This window comes from Strix aluco, chromosome 24 (genome assembly GCF_031877795.1).
Source record: "Strix aluco isolate bStrAlu1 chromosome 24, bStrAlu1.hap1, whole genome shotgun sequence".
Taxonomy (NCBI): Eukaryota; Metazoa; Chordata; class Aves; order Strigiformes; family Strigidae; genus Strix; species Strix aluco.
In genome coordinates this window covers 6,960,833-6,985,014 of record NC_133954.1, presented here as the reverse complement: position 1 = coordinate 6,985,014, position 24,182 = coordinate 6,960,833, and the positions used below count along the sequence as shown (strand labels likewise).

Sequence of the window (24,182 nt, the reverse complement as noted above, 5' to 3'; positions counted from 1 at the left end):
CTCCCCAGAGCCTTCTCTTCTCCAGCTGAACCCCCCAACTCTCTCAGCCTGTCCTCACAGGGGGGTGCTCCAGCCCCCCGAGCATCTTCATGGCCTCCTCTGGCCCTGCTCGAGCAGGTCCGTGTCCTTCTGATGTTGGTGTCCCCAGAGCTGGACCCGGCCCTGCAGGGGGGTCTCCTGAGAGCGGAGCAGAGGGGGAGAATCCCCCCCTCGCCCTGCTGCCCACACTGCTCTGGATGCAGCACACGGTGGCTTTCCAGGCTGCGAGTGCACGTTGCTGGCTCACGTCATTTTTCCATCCACCAACACCCCCCAGTCCTTCTCCTTGGGGCTGCTCTCCATCCACTCCTCGCCCAGCCTGGATTTGTGCTTGGGATTTCCCCAACCCATGGGCAGGACTTTCCTTCCAGCGTGCCAGGGCTTCTCCCCCAGGCCTGGACAGGGACTCAATTGCTGGCACTCGGCAAGAAAAAGCACCATGTCCTCAGAGCATAAACCCTTGGGACAGAGCGAGTAACATGCTGCAGCTGGGGCATTTGGAGGAGAGGGGTTTCCTCCCTGAAGAGGGATGAGTCCATAACTGTTGCCCACTGACACTCTAAGCCTCTCCTGAATTCTCCTAGGAACAGGAGAGGATCCAGTGAGCTATGATAAATCACACTTAACTGCAGCGCTCTAGCCTGCTTTCCCCCGAGTGAGCATTTTATAGGGTGAAGAATGAACTTAACACAAGCTAATACATTTCTCATCCCTTTCCACGCTTTCAGCTCACTACATGCTCAAAGATCATGGACTTAAATTAACTTAGAGACAGTTTTATGCTTGCACAGCAGCAGGAAGCAAGCAGGATCAGTGCTGAGTTAGTGAAACAGCAGCACCTTGGGTCAAAAAAAAAAAAAGTTCGGAAGTAACCGAAGGCAGAGCCCTCCCTGGCGCACTGCGGGGGTCCTGCGGGCAGCAGGGGGGAGCAGGCAGCCATACTCTGGAGTCTGACCTTACCTGTTCCACCTTGTGCCTCCACAGAGCAGCACACGAGGAGTCTGGCACAGTCAGGACACCTTGTTCGATACACACGCACTTGCCTACAGCTGCTGGCCCCAAGGTAACTGCTGGGAGCATTTTTTTTTTCCCCTCCATGAAAGCTTTATTCAGCTAGATACAAAAAACAGGGTGCTCTGCTATTGTGGATCCCCTCCATGGTCTGAATGCTGCTGCTCTTCCTCCTCCTCTTCCTCCCCTTTGTGTTTTTCCAATTTTGCCATGAGCTCTGAAAAACAGGAAAAGGCAGAATGAGACTCTGGGTGCAGGGGCCGTCCCGCACCAAAGCCAGGTGTCCAGGTCGCGTACAACCCATCTCCGAAGAACCAGAAATCACTCGCTGACGCAAGGGCTCAGCGAGGAGCTACCACCGCTGGCCGAGTCCAGGGATCAGATGTTACAGTCACGGACTCTATCAGTGTGGGACGGAGCTGCCAACTACAGCATCAGGCAAGCTGCTGCCTCCGCTGCCGTGGTGCATCCCCCCACCCTCACCTCAGTCACGCTCCCCGAGTTCCCCACCTGCCAGGCACAGATGCTCCCTTTGGACCCACGGAGCTACCCAGGCTGTGATTTACCATCTCCTGGCACTACTGGGAGCTCTGCCGGCAGCCAAGAGCTCTGAGCTCCAGCTTTGGGCCAGGCCCGACACAGGAGGATACTGCTGGAGCTGGTGCCTGTGCTGCTCCAGACGTGGCCCCTGCAAGCCCTCACTCCCACCGGTGCCGTTACCTTTCGCTGGGTTGAAGACTCCATTGGTTTGCTTGTCACAGACGTAGCAGCGCTGGGATTTGCGATAGTGTTGGAGGGCACAACTCTCACAGAAGTAGTGCCTACACCTGTACGGAGACACAGATGCCACTGCAAGTCACCAGATACAACCACTGTGCCCAGGAGTCAGCCCGGGGGGATGCAAAAGTGAGCTGCATGCAGAGCTTCCTCTGCATCGTTGTCCCCACGAGTGTTTCAGCTTTGCTTCACTGCTGTGGGGCGATGGCACAGAGCCACCAGCGAGCTCTTCCAGACACCAGGTACCCAGCACACAGCCAGGGTGGCAGAGACCCGGACATGCGTGATGCCCCCACTGCCCCCCCGCTGCCTCCTCATCCTTGCCAAGCTCTTGGCTTCCCCATCCTTCCGTTTCTCTGCTCACACAATGCCGCGTGCCACTTAGCGTCCAGGAGGGATGCAGGGATGAAAACAAAATCTCAAAGTTAAGGGGAAAGATGATGTCACGAGGCAGCATCTGTGGAAATCTAAAAGGTGTCTGGATGACAAAGGCTTGAGATCCCTGCCAAGGAGATGCTCCGGATGCAGCTGAGAGGCTCCCCAGTAATCAGAGGATTCCCCCACCCACCAGAAAGCCGCAGCAGACAGGAAGCAGGAGCAGGTTTCACCCACCAGCCTGTGGGCAGCGTTTGTGTTTGCCTCGACAGTGAATGAACTAGTGAACTGGAGCGACAGCAGACGCTTGGCTCCTTGTGCCAGAACAGCCACTTACTTGGTGACCACGGGGTTCTTGAAGGAACTTCTGCAGATGAAGCATTTGAAAGGCATATCCTCCTCATCGCTGCTCACCTCATAGTTTTCCTCATCTGCAGAAGAGAAAGTTAACCAGACTGGAGCAAGAGCAGAGGCAGCCAGACCAGCCCATGCGTGGGGCATGAAATATTAAATATGGAGAAAGCACAGCAGGTGGGATTAAATCTCTGCTGGAAACAATAGAGCTCTGGCACCTGGGTGTTGCTGATGCCAGTAACACATGTGGGACTGAGATATAATTAGGTCTAATGAGCCGGCATGTTCGTTGCTCATCTCACAAGAGCAAATTCTTTTCTACCTCACCCACTCACTGCTATAAAGAGACATATCCTCCAGCCTCCGCCTATTTTTTAAGATTTCCTTCCAAACCAGCTGCCAGCAAACTCTTTGGCTCCAACTGAACAGAGAACACCATCTTCCCCCAACTGCACAGCGGTTTGCGAGCAACACTCAGGAGCCTGAGGCTGCAGCTACAGACACTGCGAGCGAGAAATAATGATGTGACACAGCATGAAAACATCCCACCTCCTGGGCACCTGGGGGGCAGATGGTCCCATCCCCCCCAGCTCCACACAGCTGGCTGCTGGGACCCACACAACAGCAGTGATACCCTTTAACGGAGCCAGAGGAATTTATTCTCTCTGGTGGCAGTCAGTGGTTACCTGAAAGCAGCAGATTTGCTCAGCACTGTCAGTGGTTACTGGCACTGAGGTTATCCTGCAGCAGGGAGTTCCACAGCTTTGGAATAAAGAGTCCTTTCTGTCTAATATTAATTCAACCCATGGCCCATGCAGTTTGAGACAGCAAAGGACCCATTTCATTCTTGGTTATCCAATATCCTTAAGTCATGTTCACTTTAGGGCAAAGTAAAGGCAGGACCTGGTAGCCTCATCCACCCGCAGCTTAGGGAGAGGGAGAGCAGAGGGGTGGTGCCGTACCATTGACTCCGTACCGGCCTTCATCCAGTTCCCGTTCGATCTGCCAGCCGTGTTTGTAGTCCGAGCGGTCGTGGAGGAATTTGCAGCTGTCTGAGGAGTACAGAGAAAGAGGAATTAACAGCTAGGCTGTGCAGGTTAGCGTTAACAGGACGCCTCATTCAGGGCAGCCTGAGCCTGAGCTTTGCCCAGCAGAAGCTGAAACCCGATTGCTTCCCGTTCGCCCGTGCTCCAGGGCAGCGCCGAGCTCTGGGTGCAGGATCCCCCTCAGGGCTGATGAGTGTGAGGATCGTGCTCTGTGTGCCACAGCGACAGCTCCAGCATTTACACACACAGGACGTGGGGTGAGGAACAGAAATCTCATCCCTCACGTGGCCCCCAGGGCCAGAATACCTGTGGGAATGGGGGTCCCTCCCAGGACTCTTACAACCACTGATGAGAGGCCACCAGCTTTCAGGAGGGCCGACACAAATGACAGGAACGTTAAAAAAAAACCAACTTTGCAACAGCCTCACACACCAGCTCTGCAAACAAGTGCCTGTAAATCAGTAAGTGCACATCTCAGCGCCACAAACTCAGGACCACGAGTTGCACTGGATCCCTTTGCAGATCTGACACAACATGTGTTCAGCTGCAGGAGAGATCCACTCACCTCCAAAGCCGCAGAACCCAGTTTCTTTGTAGTCCTTGCAGATGTCGGGCTGGTAGTCCCATCGCACCGTGGCCCGCAAGTGCTCCGGAGCGCGGATGGGTCCTTTTCTGAAAGGGTGGGAGAAGGCTCAGGCCGGCTGTGCAGCTGCAGGGGAGAAGGCCCCTGGGGGCCTGGTCAGAACCAGACACCAGACTCATTAGAGAGGAGGAAGCTGGCAGCAACAGCAAAGTTCAAGCCCCAAGCAGGTGCCTTTGGGGATGGTGCTTGAGCTCTTCTGTGGTCCCAGTCCTCTAAGGCTCATCCCAACCTACCTGACCATTCCTGAAGAAGCATTTCCCATCGATGTGTCCTTGGGCTTCACATACTTTTGGTAGTTGTTAATACCACGGTAAATTTTATCATCTTCCTTTCCTCTCAGTTCCTGGGAAAGCAAAAAGAAAGGTGATTAAGGATCAGGAAAGCTTCATGACACCATTAGCTTTCACCACTCTGACACCAGTCTTCCTCCCCAGCCCTGCCTTCCTTAATACCAAGATGTCAATAAAGCCAGAAAATCCCCCTGTTTGCAGTGTTACATTCTTGACTTCTCAAATTTCCAGTGAGGAAGAGTCAAACTCTTCTTGGTATTCAGAAAAGGATGAGTAAAGCACATGTACTCCTGCTACAGAGCACTTACAGAGCAAGGCTGACTCACCTCCTGGATTTTCTGGCTGCGCTCGAAGATGGCCTGGGCATCTTTCTCCTTCTCCGTGTCCAGTTCATACACTGCTGTGGCTCCCATGTCTTCCGGGCCAACAGGTTTCTGAAAAGCAAGAACTTGTGACAACAGTGAAGAAAAAAACTGGTACAAGACAGAGAGCTCCTTGGCTACCTGAAGAGTTGGTCACAGAACAAGTACTGGACATGGCCTCCTTTACCCTCCACCGGTTTCTACTGTCCCTTAGCATCTGCCAGGGAGAACCCCCCATGGTGCTGGCAGAGGCCAGAGTGCTGATTACCCACTGCTGCCAAGTTTTAGCCTGCAGAGCCAGGAAACACTTGTCCTTACTTTATTCCTTCATGCTCAGCTGGAAGCTGAACTCAGGTCTCCCATGTCCAACACTTTAATCATGAGACCATCCCGCCTACACGCAGGATGTTATGTCTGAACTTTTAACCCAGCTGTGGGTGGTTTACATTCAGTTTTAATACAATGATCTGGTTTAGATTCCTCTTTAATGGTCTGAACAGACACCTATTCCTAGGTTTTATCAGATCTTCAGGAACAGCTGCACAGAAACCAAAGAATAATTACAGCCAGCCTTAATTAAAACCAAATCCAACTTAGGTGCCAAAAGCTTTTGGAGCCCCAAAGCTGTCATCTCTTCCTGTTCCTTTCCCATTCTCCTCCAGCAAGGAGGGCTGCTGCCCGCCTCAGCAGCAGGCAAAGTGGTGAATAATTACAGCATGAGGTTATATTCGTATCAATCTCTAATGTGCTGGGGAGACCTCGGTCTGACCCTGCAGCTCTGACTGGGGACAGTTAGGCATTACTCCCATTTTATACAGAGACATAGACAACAAGGAAATAGGTCTGAAGAGGAACATGTGTTGATACCTGCTTTTAATCCTACTTATATCCTGCCCAGGCTCATACTAATGGGCAAAACTTCACTGGATCAAGTGGAAAGTTAAGAGAAAAATCTAGTGGGAAGAGCAATTTGAGCTGTGCCCAAACCTTCACAGCTGATTTCTCCCCACTCCAGATGTTAACAGGACACCCCACCCATCAGTCCCAAGAAAACAATGACCTCGCTCTGCAGCTCCTACTCCATCACTAATCACAAGGATAAAGATGGGAGCACCTTCTAAATCATCTTGAATTCTTTGTGAAGAAAGATGGTCTAAAACCAGAAACACGAACCCAACAGTAAGGCAAACCTGATCCAAGTGCTCCCTCTCCTGAAAATCTTGTGTGATGTTGGGCAAGTGCAGTGGCATACTGGGGTTTTAATTCCACCTCTAGGAGGGAAAGGCCAACCTTAGGTGGCCTCCTGAGGATGCAGAGGGTATCACAAGAATAAACCTAGCACAAGGTGCTTGTCTATTAGAAGGGAAGGGACAGGGAGGTGCATCTATAGATAAAAATGAAGGAATGGCTGACCCCACATTCGCAGAGGCAAATTCCCTCTATCAGGTGTGGGATCTGCCAGTCCCCACCCACTCTCACACCCCAGAACCATTCCTGCCCAGGCCTTACCGCCGACCTTGTTGATTTGTAAGTGACTCTGATGTCCTTTGATGGATCCTCATCGTCACTGCTGCTCAGCGCGTACGCGGGTCTCTCCTTCGTGCATCTCCTGGTCTGAGGGGCAAGAAGTTGGCAGGTATGAAGGATGGAAGGCTCCGACACCGCGTCTAGGCCACTGCCGATGCCCCTCGGATGGAGCAGTGCCCTGCTGTGGCTCCCTTACCTTCTGGATCATGGGGTTGGGGGTCTCCCGCCGCCGCTCCTTCCGCACCACCGTGCTGCCCTCCTCGCCGCTGCTCTCTGAGGGGGAAAGCCCAGGGTAAAGGTGCACCCGGGGGCACGGCCTCGGCCCAAGTGCAGGTTGTGCCGGCGGCCTCCCCCCTCTGCGGGCCGGGGACGGCCGCGGGAGGCCGGCGGAACCCCCGAGAGCGGTGACACGACCGGGGAAGAGCCCTCCACCCCCTCCTCCACACGGACATCGCTACGGCTGGGGAGGGCAGCGAGGCCCCTCCGTGTGGGGGCAGCGCTCCGGGGTGGCACCGGGCCCTCCTTCGCCTCCCAGGGGTATCGTAACGGCCCGGCTCCCGCGCCCTACCCGGGGTCCTCCGCGAGCCCCCGCCAGCCCTCACCCTGCTCCTGGTCGCTGCTGGGCCGCTTGCGCCGGCCCCTGCCCGCCGCCAGGCCCCGCTTCTTGAAAACGAAGCTGCACACAGCGCCCTCGTCCGCCATCTTGCGCCGCCGACCACTGTCGCCCGCGGCTGGAGCGGCGCCGCGGGAGCCCCCGCGCAGCGCAGCGCCCCCTGCGGGCGAGGAGGACCGGGCGCCCCGAGAGGAGGGGCTGGGCCCCGAGGCGAGCGGCGGCCCCGGGGAGGGCGCCCCCTGCCGGCGGGGGAGGGAGCGGTGGGGGGGCCTGAGCTGGGGCGGGGGGGCCCGGGCGGCTGAAGCCCCGCCCCGGGACACCCCTGGGCTGCTCCCCTCGGCACCCCCGACGCCCCGGGCCGACCCCTCTGGCACCCCGGCTCCTGCCCCCGGCCTCTGAGCCCGGCAGCGGGGTGGATACAGTGAAGGGCGAGGGTCGCGGCCCCCCGTCCCCCTCCCCCTCCCCGTCCCCCCTCCATCTCCTCCGGGCCTGGCGGGCTGCTGGGGCCTTCCACGTCGCCATAGCAACGGGAAAAGGAGCGGAGCCCCAGCACCCCCCTCACCCGGGACCACCCGGAGGTGGGCGCAGGCCGAGGGACCCCAACCCCTGCACGGGCTGTGCCGCCGCGCATCGCCCACAGCCCTGTCTGCGGGCCTGAGCGTGTGCGCGGGCGCCTCGACACGCATGTGTGTCCGTGTGCACGCACACGCATGTGATGTGCACGCACACGCATGTGATGTGCGTGCACACGTGTGAGCGCATGAGCACGAGAGCGTGCATGTGGTTTTGTGTGTGTGCCTGTGCGCGTGCACGTGTGTGCCTGCGCACGTGCGAGGAGGGGCCCTGCAGCGTTTCTCGAGGCAGGCAGAGCGGCTGCGGGAAGGACTCGTGGTGCCAGGGGAGCTCCCGCGGGATGTGGGCTCAGGCCACAGCTCTGCACCCACCCTGCATCCCCTGCAGCGGGTGCCAGGATGAGCCCCCAGCCCTCTCCTCCTCCTCCAGACCCCATCCTCGCGGGGTGATGCTGTGGGAAAAGTCTGGAGCACAGGTCTGATGGGGAGCGGCTGAGGGAACTGGGGGGGTTTAGTCTGGAGAAGAGGAGGCTGAGGGGAGACCTCCTGGCCCTCTCCAACTCCCTGAAAGGAGGGTGCAGAGAGGGGGGATGAGTCTCTTGAGCCAAGGAACAAGCGCCAGGACAAGAGGGAATGGCCTCAAGCTGTGCCAGGGCAGGGTCAGACTGGCTCTTAGGAAGGATTTCTTTGCAGAAGGGGCTGTTGGGCGTTGGAATGGGCTGCCCAGGGCAGGGGGGGAGTCCCCATCCCTGGAGGGGTTGAAGAGTCGGGTTGAGCCAGCGCTGAGGGATCTGGTGGAGTTGGGAACGGTCAGGGTGAGGTTCATGGTTGGACTGGAGGATCTTCAGGGTCTTTTCCAACCTGGATGATTCTGTGATTCTGTGATTGTGTGAAAGGGGGGCAGGTCAAGCCTGAAGACGGGACCCATTTGCCAGTGCGTTTATGCCCAGAGCGCAGGGCAGCACACGGGCTCGCTGCAGGCCTCCTGCACACCTGCCCGTCTTTTGGGGCAGCATGGTGATACCTTGGATGCTCTTCCGCTCTCCCCCGTGCCCAGATGGACACTGGCTTTTGCAGCCCTGCCAGTCTCCTGCCGTGTGATACATATGACCATCCCCGTCGATGGGTTTGGATCTGCTCGGCAACAGCTAATTTTACTATCGAGTCAAATTCCTCCTTTATTTGCTCTCGGTGGCAGCAAGCCTTTTCATCACAGATGCTATTTGGGCAATGCAGAGTGACAGAGGTGATAAATCGTATCACCGCTGTCTCCTTGTCCAGTAAACACCGCCATAAATTCCTTAATTGAATTTTTTGTACAGGGAATTACAGAGAAACTCTGCACACAAAGATCACCTGCTTCTGCCGCTGGGCTCAGACTTGGGGCCATCTCCAGCCGGCATTTGATTCTTTCCAGTGGTACCACACTGGGCTGAGGAGCCCAAACAAGAATATTTGTTCCTGCATCATCACTATTAAAGCTCTTCCCACCACTCCATCACATATCTTGCCTCCATTTATCCCCCACTGGAGGGGTTTGGGAGGTTAAGGCGAAGTCCTCAGAGCCACAGGGTCCCTCTGCCTTTCTGCCAGCTCACAGCCATCCCGGCTTCCTTTGGCTGGTCTCAAACTGTCTCAGAGTTTCCTTCAGGTTTTATCTATTAAGACTTAACCTATTTATTCCTAACATTTTGTCCTGTTCCTAGGGAAATCCCAGCCATCCAAACTTCAGCCACCCAGTCCCAAACCCCAGGGGCAGTGCAGGGGAAGCTGCCTTTATCGTCCAGGCAGCAATTCTGCTCACCCCATGAGAACCTGCCCCGGCAGATCTACCCACCACCTCACGCAGCACCGCTCCCACGCACCACTCATCAACTCTCTGTGGAGTAAAACCTGGATTTCTGAAACTATCGCGGCTCAGTTTTGCCCCACTGGGGGGTGAGAAGCTGGGGGCATTGGGATCCCCCTTTCCTGCCACTGCCTGGTAAGACCCTTCCTCTGCAAACAGTTTGCTGAGGCTGGGGGCGGGGGGCGAGTTTGGCTTTTGCAGACCCTGGAGGGATGGATCCTCCAGGATGCTTGCAGGAAACCTTACACCAGTGGGTCAGTGCCATGCAGAGAGAGCCCAAGGCCATGTCCAAAGTCTTGAGTGAAGTCCATCTGCTCATGCAGAACTCGGGGGGAGAGGCTGGGCAAAAGCTAATTACGCCAGGGGGGTAACTGCACGCACGCTGCCGGTGGGGAGGAAAGCAGAGGCAGCGTTCTCGGGGTCGGTGGTGTTGGCAGCAGGGTTGGGGAGGCTGTGGGGGTCTGGGGGTGGCTGGGGAGAAGGAGCCCGGGAAGAGAGGGGCTGGGGAAGATTTGGGGTTAGAGGTTGGCTTCACACAAAGGAGCAAGCGGCTGGAAGACGGTACGACGCCGAGAGCCAATCACCGCGGCAGCCCGGCGATAAAAGGGCTCGCGAGGCGGCCGTGGGAGCTCGCAGGAAACGGCTCCCGCTCCCACAGCCCCGGCCTCTGCAGCGGGGAGAAAGGGAGCGAGAACACCCTGCCAGCAGGGACGGCTGGACAGACCCACCGCCGGACAGACCCACCCCAGCGGGGTGAAACCCTCCTGCTCGGCATCGCCGTGTGGAGCCCAGGCATATGGTGAGCCTTCGCTCGTGGAGAACAACAGGGCTGAGAGGCGGCGGGCGGCTCGGCGGGAGACAATGATGGTCCCCGAGATGTGGGGAGCGAGGGGGTTCATCCACTTCGGGGATTGCCAGCCATTGTGGCTCTGCTCTGTGGTGGGAGAGCTGGGGGAGAAAAGCAAGACCGAGTGGTGGGGAGGGAGAGAGAGGCAGGAGCCCAGGGAGAAAGGGATGGAGAGGAGGGGGGAATGTAAAGACAGGGAGAGCCCCAGGAAGCAGCACCACTGGCCAGGAGCCACCCAGCAGATGGGGGGTTCATCCCCCCGGCACAGCCCCCCGAGAGGAGGTCCCACCCAGATGTGCTGGGAACTTTTTAGCTTTGGGAGGAGGCTCGGCCGAGGTGGTCGCGAGAAGCAGATTCAGGGTGGGGGGAAAACACAAGGGGTTCTGTTCTTGGCCCTGGGTGGCCTCGCCGGGGTCAGGCGGGGGCAAGGAGACACTGTCTGAGCTCCAGGAGCCTGCTGGGGAGCGATGCTGCTGAAGGGGGGGTGAGCACCCCGTGCCCTGCGTGAGCTGGGGGGGCAAGGGGCTGCACCCAGAGTATCATGGGGACAAGAGCAAGCAGAGGCCTGTGTTTGCTGGATCCGCTGCAGCGGGTATCTTGGGGTGCAGCATTTCGGGGCTCGCCCTCCCCGTTTGGGCTGTAATTCCCTCTTTGTTGTGTGCTGCAGTACATGCCGGAGTGGGGCTGGACAGATCCATTTTATTAAGCTGATCAGAGAGAGCAGAGATGGAAGAAAACCTGTTAGATCCCAACTCCCTTATCCCCCTTCGTTAATGCCTGTTAATTCTCAACGGTGTGTCTCCTACTGCCTCATCCAGCCTGGCTTTAAACCTTTCCAGCGACAGGTCTTTCATCACTTCCCTGGGGAGGCTGTTGCACGACTGTGAGATTTAATAACAACACAAATACCCTGAGCTCTGACATAACCCTTAACAGCCAGGGATCTCCCAGGGCTTCACAAAGGAGAGCAGCTCTGTTTTCATCAGGGGCGGGGTGGGGGGGGGGGAAAGGAACAGAAAAAATGAAATTATTTGCCTGCTGTCACCCAAAAATTAGCAGCAGAGCTGGGAATCAAGCCCAGGTCTCCTGAGTCCTTGTCTGGTGGTGTAACTACTATGTTTTGAGCTAGTCTGATCTGTCTAATCCCCCTGAATCACTTGAGACCAGCTAAGCTACCTTGTAGGTCATATTTTTGATCAATTTTTTGCTGGTTTTTGTTCATGGGGTGGGCATTCTGTTCAGCTGCCTGGATCATGCCTTGGGAACTGGGCTTTGTCCACCGAAGACATCATGCGAGGGCTCTTGCAGGGAAGACATCTGGTGCCTCAGCTGAGCTGTTGTGTATTTAAGGCCAGGAGTAGCACATCTGCAGCATTATTATCATAGATTATAAAATAATTGCAGGGCAACTGATCAAGCCTAGTCCGAAATGGCTCCAGCATTAACGTCTTTCTTAAGTGGGAGCCCTGCAAGAAGCAAATTCCCAGTTAAGAGGTGAGGCTCTGTCAGAACCAGCCTCTTGGGCTTTGCAAAGTGACTGGATGCATCTTCTTTTTCATAGAGCTCAAAACTAGGTTTCTGACCTTTTTTGGTCAACAAAAATCCCACGAGACTTCTCGTTAGGGAAGGGAGTTCCTCTTCTGGTTTCCTTCAGCGAGTCAGTCCTGTGAGCCTACAACTACCCCCTCCAGTCCTACATGATGATGCAGTTTTTCTTTTTCTTTTCGCCCATCCTCAGCTTTTGCAGGGTTGTTGTCCATTGTCTGGCAGCTGCCATGTTCCCCCAGAGGTGTCTGCCTTTCACTTTCTGGTTAAGTCATTTTTATCTGCCATCTGGGGGGTGTTGCAGAGCTTACCTAGCTGTTAGCAAAAGCTCTGGGATGGAAAACATTAAATCTGGGTGAAGGGATTATTGCAATCAATATTAAGCACACTTTAGACATATTTCTCACTCCTCTGGTGTGCCCATAACCCTCTCCATATGGGCAGCTCAAGGGTTTTCAGACACAAGGAGCCTCAGCAAGTGCCTCTCCAGGGCTTGCTTCTCCCAGCACACTCATTGCTCCACCGAAATCCCGTGCCCTTGGAGAGCACCAGATCCTATATTGGGCTGTCTGGCATCTTGGATCCTAAAAGGGAGGATGCAGGTGGAGGCTGAAAATAGACAGGACAGCTCAAAAAGAATGATCTTTTCAGAAATTTAACCTACGAATATGATTTTGATGGGTTGTTTTAGGGTTTTTTTGATACATTTGGACAGCAAACGCAGGAGGACACAGCAGCTCTTGCAGAGACCATGGGAAGTGGTTGTGCTGTGTTTTGGGGTGCCTGGAACAGAACTCCCTCCTGCTCTGGCTGTGTCTGCAGATCGTGAAACAGCAGAAGCTCTCAGGAGGGGCCCTCTCAGAGCTCAAGAGATGGGCTAACCCACACAGGAAACGCCAGTCCAAAGTCTGGTGTTTTACAGGTGATATTCCACGAGAGGAGATTAGCCAACATAACATTTACAGGTTATGGTTGGGGAAAGAGGAAATTACAGGAAATTACAGGTCCATTAATTGGAGTACAATAAAAGGTGAGTTTCTAGAATAGGTTTTGGAAGAGTAATCAAAGACATGGTGTTGGGAAGCACAATAAAATGCAGTGTGGTTTAAACACAGATCATGTCAAGTTGGCTCAGTGTTTTCCTTGGATGTGATAACTGACTTCTGAAACAACAGGACTTCAGGAATCTGGATTTAAGGAAAGCACTTGATACAGTGCCCCAAGGAAATGATTATTTTAGGTGGAGACAGGAAAGAGGATAGGGAAGAGACAGCAAAATGGAAGGAGGACACTTGGATCCTTCCACAAGGAGAGATCTAGGGACTGATGTTGTTAACAGTCTCTTTAGAAGTCAGGAGATCTGCCCATGGGGAGAAAAACCAGATCAGCAAACAAGAACATGAGACTGGTGGCTAAAGTAGAGTTGTGCCAGAGCAGGCACCTGGGGAGCTGCAACACGAAGCTGCTGTAGCCTGGAGGGACCTCAGCAAGTGGAGGGCACTGAAGAAGAAAGAGCATCTCGGATTTCTGGCAGAGGTGACAGAGGAAGAGCACATCAGGCCAGATATTTTCAGGGGTGCCAGAGAATTATTCGTACCAGAACACAAAGGTCTGACATCTCCTTCGGTGTGATGCATCCAGGCCAGCTCACCTACTTGCAACAGGCCACCAAGGTGGCTGTAGGAACAGAGAACCTGCCTTGTGAGAACAGATTAAAAGGAATTGGCTTCTCCGGCTAAAAAAAGACTGATAAGGAATGTGATTGCTCCTTAGGAATCCCTCTGAGAGGCAAATATTATGGTGGGAGAAGAACTAGGAACATAATGCCAGTATAACAGTAGATGGATATATGTTTATGCAGGAAACCAGAAGGTGAGGTTTCCAGGTTTATGGAAGTGACTATGGAAAAACTGAAAAGGGGAGGGAAGGAGCATGAACTGCTATTTGCCTATCGTGCTTGTTTGCACCAGGTTTATATTGCACTTAATTAGTACAACGCTGCAGAGCTTCCAAGTTTTTCTCCCAGTGAAGCAGCTTTGCCTAATGCCCAACCTGAATCTCCCAACCTGTAATTTTTGGCCGTTGCTGCTTGCTCTGTCATCCAGCACTGCTGAGAAGGATTTGTCTCTGCCTGGAAAAGAGGGTCCTCCCAGCAGGCTTTCTGCTCTATTTGTCTGCTCTATCTGAGCTCCTAGCAAGACAGGAGATCTCAGGGAGCAGAGACTCCCTTCAGACCATGATTTTTAATGGATGCCATTAAACATGGCCACAGTCCCAGGAATGGGCTGCTCCGTGCTTCAGTTTCTGCTTCTGGAATATGGATGAATCCCATCAGCATCCTCCTGCCCCGCCTGCCCCCTTGCTGAGAGGCAGGGGCTGGGGACCAGCCCAGTCCCCCTTGGCCTTGGTCCTTGAAGGGCCGTGCACCTCCTCCTCAGGGGAGGCAAGCTGAGGCAGGGACGAAGGTGGGAGAGCAGAGCGGGTGGGCAGGGGCTTCCCTCGGGCTCCCTCCTCGCTTGTGCGGGTCCTCCATTGTTGCCCTGACAAAGGCAGCCCTGTTCCTCCCCACAACTATTCCTTGTCAGCATCCCTCAGCATTTCGGCTGCAGATTTCCTGCCCACTGGCAGCCTTTCAAGAGGCAGCCCGGGCGCAGAACGTGGATGGAAAACGGATTAGTGGGGCAGGCTGGTGGAAGGTAGCTCTGTGCAGTGGGGTGCAGGCAGGGACAGGTCCCTGTGGTGGGGCTGCTCTCCAGAAACCTGATGAACAGAGTAGTGGTGTCTGCAGAATTGGTCTGGCTGCTCCTCCGTGGAGTTCTCCACCCTGTGTCAAGCCAGCAGGGACCTGTCCTGGGTCCCAAATACTGGTGAGGTCAAGTGGTTGGCTCAAAGCCACACAAGGAGCCAAGATCTGAAGCTGAATTAAGGTCTTCCATGGCTAGAGCTGGAGCCATGACCACTGGGCTCCCTCTGTCATCCCCCACGAACTGCATCTTGTTGTCTCTTTCCACACTTGAGAAGCTGAAGCAGCACTGGGGACTCTGTGCCCCCTTCCCTGGCGGTGCTGTGCCCGGTTCTGGTGCTGGCCCCTTTGATGCCGACTCTGCACCACGCTTTGTTTCATGGTGTGGACTGGCCGTGAGGCCCCAAGGCTGTGGAAACAGGGGCCAGCTGGGCAGTGAGCTGGGTGATGCCCAGAGAGGCTCTTCCAGCTCCTCTTCACCTCCTCCCCACGCAGCCCTGCTGAGACAGACCATGGACTGAGCTGGCCGTGGAGCCGGAGGGTCAGCGGCTGTCCTGGGTGTGTAGGCTGCACTAATCCTGCACATGATCTCGGGGACATCAGTCCCCACAGCAATCGGCTTAGCCCACAATTTCCTGGGGGAGAGGCTAGACAGCCTCTCCGAGGTGTTGAGCCCCTGCCTGTGCCTCGCCGTGCTGCTGGGGATACTCCGTGTCCTCTCAGGATGGAGGAGGAAGGGGCCTGGATCCCCCACGCCGCGCTTTGCCTTTGGGAAAGCCTCTCGCAATGGTGCAGTGATCCCAGCAGTAAACATACACTTCACAGGGCTGCTAATGGGAACCATATGGCAGAAAGGGGCCTCTCACCCTCCGCAGTCACGCTGCTTTCCTGTGCCGGAAACCCATCGGCTTTCGGAGAGGCCATTAGGCAGCGCCGGGCTGGGGGCCCGCTGGGAGCAGGCTGGCTCGGCAGTGACGGCGGCCTGGCCGGCCCCGCTGGGGAGGGGAAGGGGGAAAAGGCTCCCTGCACCCATCCTGGCTGTGCAAACACAATGCTTCAGGGGTGCTGGGGAATTTCCTTGAGGGGCCACCCCAGATGCTTCCCTCTCCCTACATCTGCCCCCAGGGTCAGGCAGGAAGGTGAGAGGGGTCGGGGAGGCTGCTAGGCAAAAGCTCTGCGGCCAAGTTCTGGGATGAACGCTGCCTTCCTCACCCCAAACTGCTCCCTGCTCGGTGCTAAAAGCCGTAGCACCTCTCTAGCTGCTCTCACACAGCAGCAGGCACGCGTCCCCTGCAGATGCCAGACCAGCTCCAACCCCACAGTCCCGAGTTGAACACCAACCTGTTGAGATCACCAAAAAAAGCCCCAGAGCAGGGCCAGCAGCTGCTGGTGATGACCTGGGCAGGCAGAGCTCAGCTCAGGCACCGAGTGCATGCTGCTGGCTGTGGTGCCATGTCTCTGGAGCACATCGAGATCCACCTCGCTCTGTGCCTGCCATGCTATGGCCACCAGTGCTGGCATCAGAAGCTGTTCCGTCTCCCTGGGTAGATGGCACAAGCACAGATCCTTTGGAGAAAGGGGGTTTTTGACCACATCAGCCATCAGTTGCTCCCAGGAGGAGCAGGAAGAACAGAGTCTGTAAGGCAAAGAGGTTCTCACCTTGTCCTGAGTCAAATACCTGAAATGGCTGGCTGCATGACCAAGAGAGGACTGTCCTCAGTCCTGATCTTCCAGGGCTGCATAGAGGGCTAAGAGCCTTAGGGAACAGACTTTTGGAGGACAGAGCCTTAGGGAACAAAGTTTTGGACTTGGCTTCCTTGCTTTGTCACAGATGCCCTCTGCGCTCCTCAGAAAATCAGCAAGCACCCCTTGCGTGCCGGAGGGTTGCCCCAGCAATTGTGAAGGCTTCGTAACATCGATGTGGCAGCATGTCCTTAAGCAAAGCCTGTGCCACTGGGGTTCCTCTGCTCATGGAGGCTTGTGTTGACTGCCTTGGGCTCAAATCCCATCCTGTGCAGACTAATGCCTCCTTGGAAGAGCAATGACAGCAGCTGAGAGGCTCCTAGAAACCCTCCTAGAAACCCTCCTGCAGTTTCTAACTTCATCTGTTTCCCTTATCGCTTCAGCACACCCTTCCCCTTTGAGATTTCTACCCTGTCCTTTGGCAGGAAGGACGTTTAGCAACTTCTACTCACATGTCTGTTGGGCAGCTACACCAAGGGGACCTCTTGTTTGAAACGAAGTCTGGGCGAGTGTGGGCACCGGGCTGCGAGCGGGGTATGTACGTGGAGGGGCAGAGGGATGGGGGCAGAGGGATGTTAAGAGGAAGGAGACCTGGAGGATGGGGCTGGATGGAGAACATCGAACCATGGGGTAGGGTAAGTGGGGTGGCATTGAAGGGAACAAGGTTTGGGGGCAAGAGAAGCAAAGAAACAAAGAGTAGGTGGAAGGAGCCAGGGAGCTTATGGGGAAGGGCGAGAGGGGGATGATGGAGAGACTGGGAAAACTGAGGGAAAGAATGTGGCTGGGGTAGGGAAGGAAGATGAGCTGTGAGGGAAGAGGAAGGGAAGCTGGGTGTGGAGAAATGTTTGTGGCAAAGGCAGGGGAGAAGGTGAAAGGCAGGTGAAAAGAGGGAGGGTTGTGCATCCACATTAGAGGCGTGTGTGGGGTAGGGACGCCAGGTTTTCTGGGTTTCTCAGGCTCTCCTCGAGGTCTGCGCTGGCCTGTAGGCACCGTACAGACCTTGGAGACATGAGAGGGAAGGTCCTGTCCCAGGGAACGGGGGGCAGAGAGGGGCTGTGGGCTTGGGCCACGAGCCCCTGCTGCCGGGGCTGCTCCTCGGCCAGCTCTGCCCCGACCCCCAGCACACACCGCCTGCGTGCTGCCATCCGCCCCGCTCTGCGAGCAGGAAATAACAAGCAAACCGCAGAGGAGAGGGGAAATGATTTAAGGTAAAATAGGAGCCGTATTCTCAGACGAGGCTGTGAAAGGTTTACAACAAGGGCTGTCCAGCCCCCCAGGGCTGCGAAGGGGGAGCCCAGCTCACCCGCCACTCCTCAGGACCTGGAGCAAAGGTCTCTCAACTCTGAAGGCAGCCACCAATTTTGGGTGCTTTGCTGGGCACGACACAAGCCTGGTGTCAGCTGCTGGGTGTTGGGACTTTTTAGGCAGACAAAGAGCCCCCAAAACCCAGGGCATGTTTGCAAATGTTACTGTGAGATTGGTGTTGCAGAAATAGCCCCTGACCCAAGCCCTCCACTTCGGCATGTCTGCTGCCCGGGGGCTTTCTCAGGGTCTACCCTAGTCCTTGGGCAGCAGGAAAGTTTTCGGGGTGACAATATGAGGATGAGAGGTTTCAGTAGGAGAGGAAAGCAGCCCCAGACAGGAGTGGGGGTGCTGGTTTGCCAGCCCCCAGCACATCCCCATCACTGCAGAGCTGCACGGCTCCTCCTTCACCATCCTATTCCCTGCTCTGCTCCTCCCTCGGCATCATTTGCTCAAGCCCACATCTCTGTCTTGCCTATGCAAAACAGAGCTCATCAAGCCTGACCTTTTATGGGTGTTTTGAAGGTAAGGCGAAATGGGGAAAACCCCCCGAGGATCTGTCAGTGTCTTTTCAGCTAATTTTTACCAAAAGGGGTGATTTGCAATGCTGGTGGTTTTTTTCTGTGCTGCATTAAAACTGGCCCGAGACCTGTCAGATTCATCCTCCTGGGCACTCAGAACATCACACAGAGGCCACAGCTTACTGGTCTCAGCCTAAAGGCAACATGGGCTCCCCAGAGAAGACAAAATCCCCATCACTTGCTCTGCTGAGCTGTGATCCGCTCTGTTCAGCAAGGCTTTTCTGGGCTAAAATTAGACCAAAATCACAGTCCTTGCTCCAGCAATACCAGTCCTTCAGTGGCTACATCAGGGAAACACTGGGCACTGGTTTCACTGCCTCGGCAGGACAGTAGCTCTGGCTGGGAGTCGTAGCCTTGCTGCTAACGGCTTGGCCATTGCCTGGCATTTGCCTTCCATGCGTGGGTTTGGAGCAGAAGCTATCACATCACATTACCTTCTGCTCATGTTTCCAGCAGCCCTCTCCCATCCTAGCTCAGTATCTTTGTATGTGACTAGAGGAGTTGAGCTACTGAGCTCTAGCTCAGTGCCCCAGATCAACTGCCAGCTTCCTAAAACTGAGCAGTATTCCAGACCTGCATCTCCTGTCTGTCAGTCGAGTCTGGCGTGAGGGATCTCTTGGATCCCTCAAGAAATCCCTAGACCAGAGAGGCTGCACTGACCCCATGGAGGAAGCTGTGGGCATGCTGCTGTCATGCACCAGCTCCTGCAGAGCTGCGCAGCTGCCGGGTTTGGGGTGATGAAACCAGCCACACTCCTGTTGACATTTCCTTTCCAGGTGTTGCAAGAGGTTTGTCTTATACGCCTCCCCAGGGAACATTGGCCCACAGACTTCAAGCTCAGGATTAAATAGACAGAGGAGGGGAAGGAACCATGTTCCAGGCCACAGGACCCGCCAGCCCACCTCCAACTCATGTACGTAGCATCTCTTGCGGTTTGTATGGGAATTTCAAATCGTGTTTTGTTTCTCAGGGATGGAGGGTTGTGTACAGAAGCTGTATTCCGGACCTGACATTTTAGGGTGATCAAAGGCACAGTCACTGCTACTCAAACAACAAAACTGGGGATAGGAATGTTCCAGCAGAAGGTGCTGTTTGCTGAGCACATTGCAACGCCAGCGTCCAGGCTCTGGTCCATACAGAGCTGCTCACCCTGCTCTCGTCTCGAGTTGCGTCTGTTTGTTTGTGTTTCCATGGCTTTCTGTGATCACAATTGAGAGCATGCAAGCTGCTTAGGATTGGAGTGATTGGAGATGGAAAAACATAAAGGCTCAAGAACATCTCCTGCTGGGACAGGATATGGCCCTTCCCCGAGGGAGGATATATCAGATATGAAATAGATAGTGTGCCTGATCGGAGCCAGAAGGCTGCCGAGAAGTGACGAGCAACGGTGGATTGCCTGTAGCCTTGGGAACGGATGTATTCCAGCTCCAAAGAGGCAGCATTTTCCTTAGCTCTGGTCAGCTGAGCCTGGAAACCGTATATTAAATCCTAACCCCAGGAGAGCACCTGCGGTTGTTTTACCAGTGCCGAGGGATGCAACTGGTTTTACACGGCCTGAGTGTCCTCGCTGCCCATGTCCCTCTGTTGACTTTGGCTTACTCCTCCAGCCTTGTGGGAGTGAGAGAAAAATCACGTCCCTGACCCTAGTCAATGAGAGCAGCTGGGAAACGTCTGAAGAGGCAGCTCAGCGAAGTGAGAGTTTCCTGTGCGTCTCTTAGACAAACTGTTTCCAAAAATACAAAGGAGAAACGATGGGGAAGGACAAGGCAGGAGGAACGGGGATGGAAGCCTGGGGGCAGAGAGAAGGGGCAGGCCGGCCAGGCAGAGCCAAACCAGCAGCAAGAGGCAGGACAAGGAGGCAGTGAGGTGATGTTCTGGAGTCCCACTGCTCAGCCCTGGGAGCAAACAGCACAGAGGGTGAGTCAGTCTGTGCTAGAACAGTCCTGGCCAGTCCACCTTGCTAAAAGTATATCTACCCCTTTGATCCTGACTGTTTGAAAGAAGAAAGGGGCATTTTCATCAGTGCAAAGGCAGACTAAAATCCTTGCAGGTGGCTGACTGGCACCCAGTGGGTGCCTGTGCAAACAGCCAGCTTGGGGAGGGGGCAGGACTGCGGGGCTGCACAGTGGGGCAAGCAAAGGGGAGGGGAGGGAGGTGATGTGGGAGGAGAGGAGTTGTTGCAGCTGCAGAGGGGAGAGCGTGCACTGAGACACTGCTCTGCAATCCTGGGGCAGAGCTACAGACACCTCAGTGTTTGGATCTCTCTGCCCTGTTGCAGTTTCAGGGTCTGAGTAACATCTGCCTCCACCAAGGTGCAGAACACCATGGAGCATGTGTTCAGCTCTGCCCCCCCCCGCCCCGTCCTCCACACAGAGCCTGCAGGGACTCAAAGGCTTTTCAGTCTTGTCTACAGTGCAGGCGTTTCCTGTGCAGCGCAGCAGCGTGACAGGCTGATAACGGGGCGAGCGGAGAAACTCAGGAACAAAACATCCGCTGAGGGGAACCAGCACAGCGCGCTCCGTGAGAGCAAGGGGCACCCCAGTTATACCCCAGAGGAACTGGCAGTCTATCACCCCCCAACTGCAGGCAAAGACCCACATTGGCAGCATCGCTAGAGCCTTGTGCACCTCCGGCAAGAGAAGGTTAATTATCACTCTCTGTGGGGTAAAGTGTTGGCTAGAAGGAGCATGAGCAGCATCTACACCAAAGCAGAGCTGTAGTTAGTAGGTGCCAGTGCAGGTCACAGCAAGAGTTTTGCCAAGGGCTTGTGCTAAGCCCTTTCCCCCCTCTCTGCCTGCCCCAGGCCCAAACTGTCCCCCAGGGATGTGGAAGCAGGGCTTCCCTGCTCTGCTGTTGGTATTGCCGGGAGGAAATTCCAGCCCTCTGTGGTCCGAGACACGCGTGGTGGCTGCACTGGGTGGCCAAGGACAGTAACTGATGTCTGCAGACGGTGAGAGCTGCTCATCAGTGGCTGCTGGGAGCCAGGGAGGGTTGTCACCCTGGGGCTGGGCTCTGCAGTACCTACGCTGTGACATCTCCTGGATCGGTGCTTGGGTGCTACCACCACAAAAGAGGTCAGCTAGACCTCGGCCATGGAAGAAACAAAGCCATGACACTCTCCTATGTCCGAGACAGAGGCCTCAGTGAGCAGTGCTGGATGAGAGCTGGCTGCTCTGCCCCCAGGGCCCCAGGCAAGTCCCACAGCCTCCTGGTGCGGAGTTCCCTCTCTACAACATGTAAATGGCTTCTCCTCTTTTTTTATTTTCCTCTCTTCCTTCTCCTCTCTTCGGGAAAATCACCACAGCGCAGGAAGTAACTCACACCCAAGGACCTGATGGGGGTCACGGCCTCTGGGCAAGTGAGTTCAGATGGTCACCAGTGCCAGGCTTGTCAGTCCAGGCTCTCATTTTGATTTCTCCTTCCTTTCTCAGGAGGCAAAGAACAACTCAGGAGGCAGCACGGTGCAGCGCTCCAAGGTACCTGCAATTTTACCACATCCTACTGATTCATGGTGAGGGGGGAAGGACTGAAAGCCTGAGGCCCAGCATCAGTGGAACGGTACAGGAAGGGCGAGGGGAGATGGGGCTGTTTCACGCCAACCAGTGCTCCAGCAAATGGCAGCATGGATGTTAGGGAAGAGGGCTGTGGTGGGAGCCAGGCACAGGATCCCCCAAACCCCTTCCTCACCCTCTCTCCCTTTGGTCTCCCCTTGCCCAGTCCTTCAGCCTGAAGGCACAAGTGAAGGAGATGTGCACTGCCTGCCAGAAAACTGTCTATCCCATGGAGCGGCTGGTGGCAGATAAATTTGTCTTCCACAACGCCTGCTTCTGCTGCAAGCACTGCCACACCAAGCTCAGGTGAGTGGGGCCGGGACGCTGCCTCGGCGCTTGCTGACATGGAGGTGGGTGGGTGTCACCGCGGCTCTGCCTAGCCTGGGTGGGGGAGGGCCTTCCAAACAGTGCACCCCCCCACCCATCACAGCCCCTCTTCTTGTCAGGTAGCTAAAGACCCCCAGCCCACTCATCACAGCAAAAAAAGGGCTGATCTGTCCACCTGGTCCCAAGTCTCAGCTAAATCCCACCTGGTATGGAAGAAGAGCTTTTTTCCCCTCAAGAGCAGCCCCAAGGTAACACGGAGCTGAGCCGGAGCTTCCTCCTAGATGACACAGAGCCAAGGCTGAGCTGCCCTGCGGGACCCCCCCCACTTTACAGACCTTTAATGCTGCTCGCAGCAGCCCTTGAGCTGGCTGGAGGGAGCAGCTGGCCCTTTCTAAGGGTCCCCTCCTGCATGTTCCCTCCTCCTTCCTCCCCTGTCCTGGTGCCCCCAAGCCTCACACGCTCCCCGCCACCCTGGAGCTGAGTCCCCACGCCCAGCTAACCCTGCCCTCCTTCCCCAGCCTGGGCAGCTACGCGGCGCTCCACGGGGAATTCTACTGCAAGCCCCACTTCCAGCAGCTCTTCAAGAGTAAAGGCAACTACGACGAGGGCTTTGGGCGCAAGCAGCACAAGGAGCTGTGGGTGCACAAGGAAGTGGAGAGCGGGACCAAGTCGGCGTGAGCGGGGCCAGCCCACCCTTCCCTGGAGCCAGCAGAGACTGCACGGAGCAGTGCTGAGCCGGGGGCTAACTGAGCTGATGTAAAGCAAAAGGGACCCAAGAGCCTGTGGGCAGTGAGGGAGGCAGCCCAGCCCTCTTTGGAGGATGCTTAGAGGGATCCTACAGACCATAAGGACAGGGCAGAGGTGACTGGGGTAGAGTCCCCAGGCCTGAAGCTCTCTGTAAGCCCCTCTCCCTGATGAGATCAGACCAGAAGCACTTGCCCCCACAGGAAGCCCAGCCCTGTTCACAAGTTTCAGGCCTGCCACCATGGAAAAGGAGATGATTTGGGGGCTTAACCTAGCCTGTAAGTCACAGCAGAGCACCCAGCTCCTGCCACACCAATCCTGCCTTGCTGGGGCTCTGAATAAGGAGGGTCCTCGGTTTACATCAGCTCAGTTCAGCTGGGATTGTTCAGCCTTAAGGATGTTGCCCTGCGACTGTTTAACAGTGTCTCTCTTTTTTATATTTGCCTTTGATTGGTACGTTCTGCGCTGGAGCCTGGCATGGCAGCTTCACGCGTGACTCTGCGCCATGCGCTCTTTTATTTTTGTAATACAAGGTTTCCAAGCCTTCGCTGTCTTGTCCTGTGTTCCCAAGGGCCCGGGGAGGTGGGAGCAGTGGTCAGGTCTGCCAGTTACTGTCCAGTTACTGTGGAAAGAGTCTCTGCTCGTGCAGGATCAAGAAAGTATTCCTGGGGAGATGTGTGTGATGTGACTGAGGCAGATCGGCCCTTTGGGGACTGAACCCAGGGTTTCAAATTGCACATCAGCATTACAGAATCCCAGAATCATCCAGGTTGGAAGAGACCTTGAAGCTCCTCCAGCCCCACCATGAACCTCACCCTGACCGTTCCCAACTCCACCAGATCCCTCAGCACTGGCTCAACCCGACTCTTCAACCCCTCCAGGGATGGGGACTCCCCCCCTGCCCTGGGCAGCCCATTCCAACGCCCAACAACCCCTTCTGCAAAGAAATCCTTCCTAAGAGCCAGTCTGACCCTGCCCTGGCGCAGCTTGAGGCCATTCCCTCTTGTCCTGGCGCTTGTTCCTTGGCTCAAGAGACTCATCCCCCCTCTCTGCACCCTCCTTTCAGGGAGTTGCAGAGGGCCATGAGGTCTCCCCTCAGCCTCCTCTTCTCCAGACTAAACCCCCCCAGTTCCCTCAGCCGCTCCCCATCAGACCTGTGCTCCAGACCCTGCACCAGCTCCGTTGCTCTTCTCCTGACACACTCGAGTCATTCAATGGCCTTTTTGGGGTGAGGGGCCCAAAACTGAACCCCCTCATCAAGGTGTGGCCTCCCCAGTGCCGAGCACAGGGGTGAGATCCCTTCCCTGTCCCTGCTGGCCACGCTATTGCTGATACAAGCCA

The 24,182-nt window shown here is 55.7% G+C and overlaps 2 protein-coding genes across 5 annotated transcripts; one reads left to right on the top strand and one right to left on the bottom strand.

Annotated features, from left to right (window-relative positions):
* Positions 1–43: 43 nt before the first annotated feature.
* On the bottom strand, positions 44–7,136 carry LOC141934161 (E3 ubiquitin-protein ligase RNF113A-like). The gene is made up of 10 exons (XM_074849496.1): positions 7,027–7,136; positions 6,621–6,697; positions 6,407–6,511; positions 4,862–4,969; positions 4,479–4,588; positions 4,168–4,274; positions 3,519–3,608; positions 2,540–2,633; positions 1,771–1,877; positions 44–1,267 (listed from the first exon to the last, which is right to left on the bottom strand). The coding sequence occupies exons 1-10, from the start codon at positions 7,124–7,126 to the stop codon at positions 1,179–1,181; spliced, it is 987 nt and encodes a 328-aa protein (XP_074705597.1). The 5' UTR covers positions 7,127–7,136; the 3' UTR covers positions 44–1,178.
* Positions 7,137–9,955: 2,819 nt separating this feature from the next.
* LIMD2 (LIM domain containing 2) lies at positions 9,956–23,388 on the top strand. Of its 4 annotated transcripts, none has more exons than XM_074849498.1 (5): positions 9,959–10,257; positions 18,996–19,132; positions 21,651–21,695; positions 21,937–22,076; positions 22,616–23,388. In XM_074849498.1, exons 2-5 carry the CDS (start codon positions 19,091–19,093, stop codon positions 22,773–22,775), a joined length of 387 nt encoding a protein of 128 aa, XP_074705599.1. In that variant the 5' UTR covers positions 9,959–10,257; positions 18,996–19,090; the 3' UTR covers positions 22,776–23,388. The 4 variants fall into 4 exon arrangements, with proteins under 4 accessions (XP_074705602.1, XP_074705599.1, XP_074705600.1 ...); XM_074849499.1 differs by lacking the exon at positions 9,959–10,257 and adding an exon at positions 14,242–16,870; XM_074849500.1 differs by lacking the exon at positions 9,959–10,257 and adding an exon at positions 17,098–18,163.
* Positions 23,389–24,182: the final 794 nt, after the last annotated feature.

Bases quoted from the DNA above. Each gene is read 5' to 3' on its own strand.
- LOC141934161 (XM_074849496.1), bottom strand. From the start codon at position 7,126: ATGGCGGACGAGGGCGCTGTGTGCAGCTTCGTTTTCAAGAAGCGGGGC. The intron at 4,970-6,406 runs GTAAGGCCTGGG...CTTGCTTTTCAG, and splicing joins ACAAATCAACAAGGTCGGCG to AAACCTGTTGGCCCGGAAGA. The intron at 4,275-4,478 runs GTAGGTTGGGAT...CCACCCTTTCAG, and splicing joins GCTTCTTCAGGAATGGTCAG to AAAAGGACCCATCCGCGCTC.
- LIMD2 (XM_074849498.1), top strand. From the start codon at position 19,091: ATGTTCCAGGCCACAGGACCCGCCAGCCCACCTCCAACTCAT. The intron at 19,133-21,650 runs GTACGTAGCATC...TTCCTTTCTCAG, and splicing joins CCAGCCCACCTCCAACTCAT to GAGGCAAAGAACAACTCAGG. The intron at 22,077-22,615 runs GTGAGTGGGGCC...CTCCTTCCCCAG, and splicing joins CACTGCCACACCAAGCTCAG to CCTGGGCAGCTACGCGGCGC.